Source organism: Cynoglossus semilaevis, chromosome 18 (assembly GCF_000523025.1).
Source record: "Cynoglossus semilaevis isolate Cse_v1.0 chromosome 18, Cse_v1.0, whole genome shotgun sequence".
NCBI classification, from domain to species: Eukaryota; Metazoa; Chordata; class Actinopteri; order Pleuronectiformes; family Cynoglossidae; genus Cynoglossus; species Cynoglossus semilaevis.
In genome coordinates, this window is record NC_024324.1 from 9,731,046 (window position 1) to 9,742,390 (window position 11,345).

The 11,345-nt window shown below is 46.5% G+C and overlaps 1 protein-coding gene across 1 annotated transcript in view; it reads right to left on the bottom strand.

Annotated features, from left to right (window-relative positions):
- sdc3 (syndecan 3) overlaps window positions 1-11,345 on the bottom strand; it is a 40,400-nt gene that overhangs the window by 10,215 nt on the left and 18,840 nt on the right. Inside the window, exon 2 of the mRNA XM_008331603.3 lies at window positions 290-383. Coding sequence (XP_008329825.1) covers window positions 290-383 — 94 coding nt within the window. The remainder of the gene's footprint in view (window positions 1-289; window positions 384-11,345) is intronic.

The following is an 11,345-nucleotide window of genomic DNA, read 5'->3' on the forward strand; positions in this document are numbered from 1 at the left end:
GAGTCGGGTGTAGCATGTTGTTTTCTTCAGAAATGTGCCCCAGTGGGGGGGGGGGGCAGATCTGTTCATATGTGGAGAGTGTCATTTTGCGTGTGTGCATGTGACGACCGTGCGTGTGGGACTGCTGAATAACTATGAGGGGAGAACACGGGGGGGGGGGGGGTCACAGGGGTCAGCAGATTGAAGCCCAGCAGCTGTCGCGTTTGAAAGGAGCAGGGTGTCAATGTGTAACTAACCTCTCTCTCTCTCTCTCTCTCTCTCTCACACACACACACACAGTCATACTTACAGCCAGAGCCGGAGCCTGAGTAAAGGTCCTCATCATCGTAGAACTCCAGTCCTGTCGAGCCTTCGTCATCCACGGAGCGCGACCACGTCTGTTCCTGTTAAGAGACACAGACGGAGTCAGTGACTGGGGGAGGTGTGAAGGAGAGGATACAGATGACGGAGATTAGAGGAATTCATCAGGGGAGACTGAGCTGTTTGTCATTTCATTTAAAAGACCAACCACTCAGTCAGATTACAGGGAGGCAGAAGGACGGACGGACGGACGGACGAGAGGAGGTGCAGGTGGTGGACAGGCACACATCTGTCTGACTGACTGTCTGTCTCTCTGACTGACTGTCTCTCTGACTGACTGTCTCTCTGACTGTCTGACTGTGGCTCCTATACAGAGCAGCATAGTGGATGAGTTGATTTAAGATGGGATTTTGGCAGAGCAACATCAGAGTCTTTCAGTAAAGGANACTATAAAGCACCAGAGTACGTAAAGGAAAGACGTAAACTATTGAACCCTAACTGCAGAAACTTTCCAATGACTGATTAGAAAACTGGGGTTTCAAAAATTACAAAAATGTATATATATATATATTTCCTGTTATTAATGTTCAAGTGTCGACATAATTCTGTAGAAAAGATTGTTCAAAATAATAATGTTGAGTCAATCTGGGGTTCATTATGACATCTTAGTCTGGACTGAAGTAACAATGCTATCATTCATGAGCCGCACCAGCCTAAAAATGGCCGTCACATCTGTCCAACGTTTGTTTTGTTCCTACCACAAAACCCAAAACCAAACCCCAAGAAATGTTCCACTTTCAAAAATAACCAGCGCTCACATTGAGAGGCTGGACGTCGCTAATGTTTTACTTCATAAACAACTTAAACAATTCATCTTGTGTCCCCCGTTGCAGTTGTTTCTGGGATATTTTAGAACTCCTAGCGTGGGAAAATCCTCGCCTTTCAAACAACTTCCAGCTCCGCTCTGAAAAACTCTCCTTCTTTTTCACGCACGAGCTCTGCCGGCGACCTCTGTCAGGGTCAGGTACGAGAGATTAGCAGCGGATCGTTCAGAGGTCGAACCTCTGAAGTGAACGACCTCCAGTCTGCAGTCGCTCTGAGACTGATCCTAATGCTAACCGCTGCCTCTCTCTCCCTCACCCTCTACCTCCCCCCTGTCTCTCTCTGCATACATTTGACAACTAATAAGTTATCAAGTGCAGGCACTTAGAAGACACCACCCATACTGCAGTGCAACAATCACTGCTGCTGGTTTCCACTCCTCACCCCCCGTTAGAGTTCAGGTTTTTATGATCTGACTCCACAACAAATTCATGGACGTTTGACTCCAGTCACTGCAGCTCCTGTTAGCTGGAGATTAGCAAGACACGGTTGATGTCAACGCACTTACAATCCACACGTGCTGTAAAATTGTGTGGTGAGAGCCTCATACTACAAACTCAGAGGTCAAATGTCAAGAGTCAAAAACATGGCAGTGTAGCTCCAGGATGATTGTTAAATTCTGACTGAAACTGATCATTCAATATCAAAATCTAAAGCAATTTTCTTTCTTTTTTTGCATGTGAAAGAAACTATTTTCCCAACAGAAAATTATATATTATTAATTATTATTAAGTTATAAATATGAGTAGGGTTTTAAAAAAACAACAACAACCAAACATCTAACTCTTTTCTCTCAGTCTGATGAAGTGGCTGAACCAAACCTACTCCACAGCCATCCTAACTCTAACCCTGAGGCCCAGCAGAGCGCTGTGTGCCGAGCAGCCAGTGAGATGATAATTGTCCATACACTCACTCACACACTCACTCACACACTCAGAACATCTGAAGCTCCTCCCTGGCTCCAGACAGAGGAAACCCGATGCCTCTAAAAGCCAATAAAAGCATAATGGAATCTAGAAACCGGAGCATCTCAGTCCATCACATCTCAGCATGAGGTGGAGCTGAAACGCTATATGTAGCTCCTGAAAATGAAATTGACTTGGAGTTGTTTGGTGCCTGGACGCGCGGAGGAGGTGAATTTAACGTAGAGGGAGAGCTGACGAACGGGGAGAGAGAGAGAGAGATTTCACACTGACACGGCGTTAGAGAAGGATGGGTTTCTACAGACAAGTCCAGGCTCCATGTCTGTGACATGTGCTGATGAGACTCAGTCCAGACCTGGTCCAGGTCCAGTGGGCCAGGAAGAAAAGACAAAGGCCCAGGGTGGTGTCCACGCACCAGTGTTGAGCCATGAACGCAGCATTTTCCAGGGAGTCAAAGGTCAAGTTGTCTTACTGCTGTCCTTTCAAAACAAGTCTTTTTTTTAATTTAACAAAGTAATACAATTCTGTATAATAAAATAGAATAAAATCAGAATTTGTAACGTCAGTGAAGGCTGCGTTGTTGTCAGACTTCCACTAAACCACCCAGCTGTCAATCATATCTGCCGCCCTCTTACATTTTGTCGTCTATTTCGTTCCGTTGTAATTTGTAAAAATGTCTCTGAGCGAGAAAAAGACACTGTGATTTGAACACACAGTGTGTCCAAAAAAGGGGATGTCCAACTGTGAGAACGCTCTGTATGTGTGTGTGTGTGTGTGTGTGTGTGTGCTGTATTCCCAAGGATCAGTTTTACAAAGACAGTCGTTGCTATGGGGCAACCTTTGGCTCTCATAGAAATTCCCTTCTCCCAGAGAGAGGCTACCGCCCGGTCCCTGCCACCCTGGACACACACACACACACACACATTCACACAACTCTATTCTTGTCAGGACTCTGACCCTTTATTCCTCGGTGCGACCCAAACTGGCCGTCTAACCTGACAGTAGCCTGTGAACTGAACCGTAACCTCTGATTTACTCCAAATCTCACCTCACCCCTGACTCCACGCCTCAGGTTTCATTAGAACCAGATTTGTTTTTGCTGTTTCAGGAGAACTGGTCCAAAACAAAATCAGCTCCAACAACAGAACGTGTCCTACAAAGGTAAGAAAAACAACACACACACACACACACAGTCCATGCATTACGTAATGTCAACTAAACAACCTCAAATTCATCAACATCAAACGTCCCCCCCCCCATCTGTCCCTCCCACTCACAGCTCCTCACCCGCTCTCCCCCCGGCTCCCTCTCTGTGTGCCAGTCTTCCCCCTTCCTCACCCTTTTCCCTTTCATCTTTGACTCCAGTTCTTATCTCCAAACTCGCTCCCTTTATTCAGCTGTAAACACACACACACACACACACACTCACCTAAATAAACACACACCCGTCCCCACCCTGGGGCAGCACCAGATTCCACCCCAGGGGCACACACACACACACACACACACTTACACACCCACCTTTGGGCTACACTATATTCAGTTGTGTAGGTGGTGTGTGTGTGTGTGTGTAGTTAAATGTGCATCATCTATGTTTATCCGTGAACAGTAATGTTTAATTTGCTCCTGTGCCTCGCCGTCTTTTTATTTCCACAGCCAATGATAGAAAAGTGCGTCCGTGGTATGTTGGCCAGCGCTGCGTCACTGTACGTAATTACAGCGCGGCGATGTGTCTGAGGGAACATAATCACCGGTTGTGTTTGTGGTGTGTGTATACATGAACGCACAGAATTCCCTCCGACCTATCAGCGTGTGTTTTTACGTGATTCCGGGGAGTTCGACGGGAGCAGATCCGCGTTCCTGCGACTATAAACAGCTTCGCTCTCAGCCCGTGCCATATTGTTAACCAACCACAGCGAGTCTGGACGAGGCCTCGTCGACAGCTCGCCGAGCCCCGAGGCCAACGTCGTCTGTACGTTGCCCTGAAATCCCCTCCACCGCTGGATTCTGTTAGCCAGGGGTTATAAAGGGAAACTGTCAAATGACAGAGATTTTCCGCTGGATCGGAGCGACCGACGCAGCCCCGGTCGTTGGCAACGTATGAAGCGATGCCATTGTGAGACGGTCATTTTAAAACAATTCAGAAGCAGTGACTACATAATTGATGCACTGGTGCTGGAAGCCAAAGGAAGAAAAGCAAAGTGGGAGAAGACAAAGAGTCCGTGTTTGTGGGGGGACGCAGCAGTCGTGTCCTCTGAGCGGAGGCTCAGGTGAGAACCTGATCTGATGCCAACGTCAGACTTTGCACTGTGCCTTTAATCCTCCAGCACTCCAGCTGCTCACACTGAGTGTGTGACTCTGTGTATGTGCTTTTTTTTTCTTTTTTTTTTAGTAGAAAGCCTAGATTTTATACCTGAGCTAACAATGCTGTCATCACACAATTATTAATATTCCACTGGAGATGGTTTGTTCCAGATTTTAATTTAGGATCATCACATGAAAGAAACTGCAGGAGAACCAGGGTGACGGATGAGCCGCGCACAAAGGCTGGAACACTGCAGCAATCAGTGTTCTCCGAGGAACAATGGGAACGTAGAGTCACAGAGAAGCTGTGGTGTCAGATAACAACAGGATTACGGTGAGGTGTGTGGATTATGACACCAAAGAACTCCGACCTGTTAAGAATCCACTTTGACTTCATGCTATTTACACAATCTAACCACAAGCTAAACCATTGTTTTACAACAACAACATGTGGGGTCACCTGGAATTCAAATGGGGTCGCCTGAAATATCTACAAATGATTCTAAAATAATGACAGGATTATAATCTGCGTGATTATCCAGCCTCTGGGACGACCAGCCTGACCTCACTGTTCCAGCCCTGTTTCTGTTAGGCCTGATAATCTCACAGGTGGCCATGGTTCCGAGGTCAACTGCCCCCCCCCCCCCTCCCCCTCACTCACATTCTTGTACGCACACACACAAATGTACCCAGCTCACTATAAATCCAACTTGCAGCTTGTGCTCTGGTTTGTTTGCGTTGTTCTCTGTAAGAGCTGCGCCCCGGAGCTTCGTTAAAGCTTCGATAACAACTCTCCAATTAACCTCTCCACTAAAACAAACAACATTTGTAATTTCTTTTTCTTTATTCCAAGGTCACTGTTGATAAAATTGTCAAACCAACTAATTATTATTCCTTAAAATAAACGATGACTAAAAACACCACACACACACACACTAATCTAGCTAATCCAATCTGTATTTGGACAACAGGGGGCGACAGAGAGGGCAGACTTTATAATGTAACCAAACAACTTCCAAAAGTCAATGTTGACGGACGAAAACAAGAGAGATTTATGACAGAGGGAAAAAAACCACAGAATTAAAAAGCCACTGCTGGAGGATTTGGGAATTTTTCATTCTTAACTTTTTCTGAAGGCCCCAACGTGTAGATGGGGCAGTAGTTGAACCACACACACACACACACACACGTACACACACACAGGCTGGCTGATCTGCTCATAGATCCCCTCAGACCAGCTGGGCACAGATTAGATGCGTCATTATGACTGTCATCAAACACATGAAGTCGCTGCTGCTGCGCCACACACACACACACACACACACACACACACACACACACTGCTCAGCTCCTACAGTAGGTGCAGTGCTGCTGGGCTTCAGAGAAATAATCATACATTTTGTGCCTTTTAATGTGTGAGATTTTATCGCAGCTAAAACCTCGGACTGCTGCAAAATCTCTCAGCTCTCAAACTGCAGAGAATCATCTGAATACATTCCCAACGCTTTTCTGCCACCATCTGTGAGTCCCACTTTTCTCTCTGTCTCTCCAGTTAATGTAGTGACAGAAGACGCAGGGACACACACACCCACACACCCACACACCCACACACCCACACACACACCCACACACTCTCCACAGTGAATGACACTGACCCCGTCCACAGGAGGGTTTGGGTTCATACCAGCTCTACTGACCGACGTCCACTAAGATCTACGGATGGTTTATCCATTTCAATTGAACACCTTCCAAACGATGTCTGCCCCCTGCAGGTGTGGGGGCCACTGTACCATAAAACAGTTTTCAATTTGCGAGGCCTTGTGATCCTCCAGGCCACCGTATATTCACTACGTCTCAGACGTGGACGCTGGTTCTGTCTGTGTACAACAACACTCCTGCAGCAATACACACACACTCACACACACACACACCCACACACCCGCACACACACACCCACACACTCTCCACAGTGAATGACACTGACCCCGTCCACAGGAGGGTTTGGGTTCATACCAGCTCTACTGACCGACGTCCACTAAGATCTACGGATGGTTTATCCATTTCAATTGAACACCTTCCAAACGATGTCTGCCCCCTGCAGGTGTGGGGGCTACTGGACCATAAAACAGTTTTCAATTTGCGAGGCCTTGTGATCCTCCAGGTCACCGTATATTCACTACGTCTCAGACGTGGTCGCTGGTTCTGTCTGTGTACAACAACACTCCTGCAGCAATACACACACACTCACACACACACACACCCACACACCCACACACACACACACACACACCCACACACCCGCACACACACACCCACACACCCACACACCCACACACACACACTCTCCACAGTGAATGACAATGACCCCGTCCACAGGAGGGTTTGGTTTCATACCAGCTCTACTGACCGACGTCCACTAAGATCTACAGATGGTTTATCCATTTCAATTTAACACCTTCCAAACGATGTCTGCCCCCTGCAGGTGTGGGGGCCACTGTACCATAAAACAGTTTTCAATTTGCGAGGCCTTGTGATCCTCCAGGCCACCGTATATTCACTACGTCTCAGACGTGGACGCTGGTTCTGTCTGTGTACAACAACACTCCTGCAGCAATACACACACACTCACACACACACACACCCATAGCTCTCCTGTATTGGATGTGACGATGGTGTGTGTGTGTGTGTGTATTTCAAATACCACATATAGACAGTGAGTCGATGTCAGTGGGTTTTTTTTCCTCCTTTCACCCAAACCAACCGAGGCAGATGGATGCTCGTCTCTGAGTCTGGATCTGCCAGAGATTTCCTTCCTGTTAAAAGGGAGTTGTTTTTCTCTCCACTGATGACAAGTGCGTGTGTGAACTCCTGGGTTTCTCTTCCCCTCTTTAATGCCGTACACTTTCTGCCTATTTTACTATGCAAAACTCCACGAGAGAATTCAGATTTGGCTCAGCACAGATGAAATTAGTCACAGCAGAGCCATGTAACCGAGCACATCTTTAACTCCGCTCTCTGAGACCAGATGCTGGAGAGGAATTTTCCTGAACGTCAGAGTCAGAACCAGGCGTGAGGCTCCAGAACGAGGACCAGAATATGACTGTACAGTGAGGCGGTCCACGCCCTGGATGTTGACTTCATCACATTTCTGACAAAGCCGTCCGTCTTTCCCAGACTTCCTCATTGTGAGCGTTCCCTCCATGTGTTGATTTAGGCCTAATAAAAGCAACAAAAGTAGAAAATTATTTTCCAATATAATCCACATTACCACCCAGGGCTGAAGGGACAAATGGATGGAACAAATTAAAGAATTTTCATCCTTTTCATTTTAGCAATTTCTTTTTAAAAGTTGCTTAGAAGATATAATTTACCAGAGGTGAGGCCAGCAAGGTCAGAGTTTCCTACTTCAGAAGTACAGAAGTGACAAGTACCACAGAAGTACTTCTTAATACTTCTAAAATAGTACTTCAGCAGTACGTTTCTTAACTGTTCCGTAACTTTATCAAGCGCCACACTGTTTCTGAACCTCTCAAACAAACAGGCAGCGAGGAAGGAAAAGGGAATTTTGTTGAGGTCTAAATAAAACACATTGGTTTCCACGGGTCTTTTCATGATTTGTCTTTAAATATCACTGACATAAACCTGAGCAGACTTGGAGTCCATACATTTCATTTTTAACCAGCCCCGTTTGGATCATCTGGCACAAATGTGGGCCCCAGACGGAGCAGGGAACGAGGTAAAGGGATGGTTGGGAGCCAGTTCCAACATTCCTGCAGTTTAATTCACTGTAGGTGCAGTGGCAGCAGCTGATCCACAGCCGTCTCTCTGTCTGTTCCTCCCCGCGACAGTCTGACCACACTGATAAGAGCCGCGGGGTTGGAGCCACGCTGCTCACTGACACAAGTGCGCTGTTGTTGCACAGCTCTCCACCTGGAAAGGGTCACCACACTTGGCAGAGACCCTCGGACTAGTTGCACAGTAGCGGGGTAAAAACTGCAGCGTGTCAACAGTTCTTACCCGGGCGTGTTCCTCTACATCACGGCTCTCAGCGGAGCCTGTCAGCGCTGACCTCTAATCTTCATCCATCTTTTGCTTTTCCACCTACTCACACTCCACGCTCTGCTTTTTCTCTATTACCAGCTGGACAGGATGGATGACGGCCAGCATGGACACTGACACAGTTACAGGAAGACGGGGGGGTGGAGGGAGGGGGTCTAGTGGCCTGGTTAAGACACCTGCCACCTTCAGTAGAGATTAACACAGAAAACCTCAGTGCAGTATCACTGTTCTCTTCAGCCTCTCTCTCTCTCTCTCTCACACACACACACACACACACGACCAGGGTAGACGGGATGTCGAGGGAGTATCTTGTAGCAGTGACGTCAGCAGAGCTTCTGTGAACCTTCAAAGAGCTAACACCTGCACACCACGGTGGAGAGGGTCAAAGAAATCCTGTCTTTAAGAAGACACATCATGAAGTCATGATGAGCCTCGGGCCTGAGGGGGCGCTGTACACATGAAAGGCCCCTCCATGCCATATGAGTACCTTTACTCACTCCCCTTGATAGATTTGCAAATATTAACCCTGTGTCTCACGGTTTAACTCTTGCAGGTGCAGCATGTAACATCCAGACGCAGGACACTTAACGAAACAGCAGAGGGAGTGGCAGAATTAAAGAGTCCTCACTTTTAACAAACAAATTAGGTGAGAAAATATCCCTTTGGACTACCCTCTCAGACTAGGTGAAGAAGTGAATGCATGGACCAGCAGAGTGCGCTCTAAACACTGCTCGGACCATGACGATAACGTTTTTGTTGCTAGCAGACGAACAGGCTAGAGTCAGTGTCAGCCAAATTAATGCCTCTGTGCCAGTGCAACACAAGCATGCTGCTTAGATCGCATTCATTTAATAAAAACAGGCAGAGAATGACATTTCAGGAACAGCAGTGCTCTGAGTTTAAATCCCTAACTCACAAATTCAAATGTCTTTCAAATTAAAACTGTAAAACTGGCACTGGACAAAAGGAGCTTCAAACTCAGAGAATAAAAACACGTGTTGGTTTGGGAGCTACTTTTCAAATGACCAGGGTAAAATCATCTGCTCTGAAAATGTTAACTGTATAATTACTCACACAAACTGAACATATTAAATTACAGTTAAATGTTGGGCTACTTTGATTAAAAGCCTGCGTGTGTACGACGCTAAAGGATGTTTTCCATCACGGAATTATACCCCTGTTTTAGACCGTAGTGACTGTTTGATCCTGCAGAGGGAGCTCTAGATTCTACTGGGTCTACTGGTAGTAAAACTGTTGGTCCGTACAGTGTATTTCAGGGTGTTTGATGTGTCTTAGCACAAGACAAACCCAGAAAAGACATTTTGTGAAAATATTTGTCCAAATCTAGACGTGGATCTGTGGAGCTGTTTTTAATGACACTGGTAAAGAGACACGGTCATTAAATCCACAGTAAATCTTGTTGATCGTTTGATAAGCCGTGTTGACGCTGATGCTAACAGCCATTCAGTGTACATCAAAGTACATCTGTATCTACCTCGTACACACATGCTTTTACTATCCAGCACTTAACGTCTGGAATAAATGTCTCCTCCGGTGAGGCCGTCCACTCCTGGCCTCCCTCTGGCAGACGGCCACGCAAAATAGCTCCAGATTTTTATGGCTGAATTCGTACTCAGTGTCTAGAGATTCTTCAAGGTAACAGCTGTGGCGCTGGAGGTTTCATCAGGAGTCGTCACTGTGTGCTAACAGGACGGAACCTGCCCGGCAGGTTTACACTGATTGGTTGGAGTTTGTCTTCATGGAGATCCTCATGTTCTGCTCAGAGGAGTTTTTAACTTTGATAAAAGAAGAACATAAGAACTGAAGTACAGGTGTAAACACACACACACACACACACACACAGGTCATCAAGAATATCACCTCCGATTCTTTAAATCTGTGTCCAATTACTAATTATAATTATAATGTAAGTTATGCATTGTTTCTGTGCGGCCCGGTGCCAATTCACCGTTGGACCAGTGCCGGTCCACGACCCAGGGGTTGGGGACCACTGATCTGGAGTGTACCAAAGCAGCTGGACTAAAGTAAAGCTGACTAATTCCAGAATCTTTTCCACTGTCCTGTTGCCCATGGAGTGTTAATGCCTCTGTGCCAGCGCAACATTAACCTTCTGTGAACTCACTGTGTGTATAAAGGAAAACCAAAGGAAAAACAGCAGAGAATAACATCGGTGGGAGCAGTGAGTCTGAAGGTTCACGGCTGTTACTCAGATATTTTTTATCCTTCAAATGAAGTGAGAGACGGAAAAACAGGTAGAACAACACTGTATAGAACAAGTCTCAACACAGGAGGACGGATACGAGTCTTCAAAACAAAAATCAATCTGTCACTTATGAGACTGAGCGATGTCTATAAATGTGTATCAACTGGTTTCTGTGATTAGCTCTACGTGGGAAGGAAAGTCAAAATCCCTCGCCAAATCCATCTGTGATCTGTGTCTTCAGCCACTCCTGCTCCCCGTGACCAATAAAAGTGGGCCATCAGGCAGACACCGTCAACACGCACAACTCACAAGAGCCAGGAAATGGGTGAAACCCTTCTTTTCCCTCTCCACTATTTTTAGTTCCTTCTGCTGATCACATTTCTGATAGTGCTACAGTAACAGACCCAAAAATCACACACACACACACACACACACGATGGTAGTAAATTCCCTCGTCAAAACCTGGGGGAGGATGGCATTACATTGGTTCTGGATCATTCCGGCTCCGTCCCGCCCTGAAGTTCACTCAGATCACCAGCGAGATCGTCTTCTACTTGGTTGTAGGGACGACGAAGACAAATATTCACTGGGAAAAGTGCACTCACACGGAAAAAGTCGCACTTCTGCTAAATATGGTATGTGGTGCAGTGAAT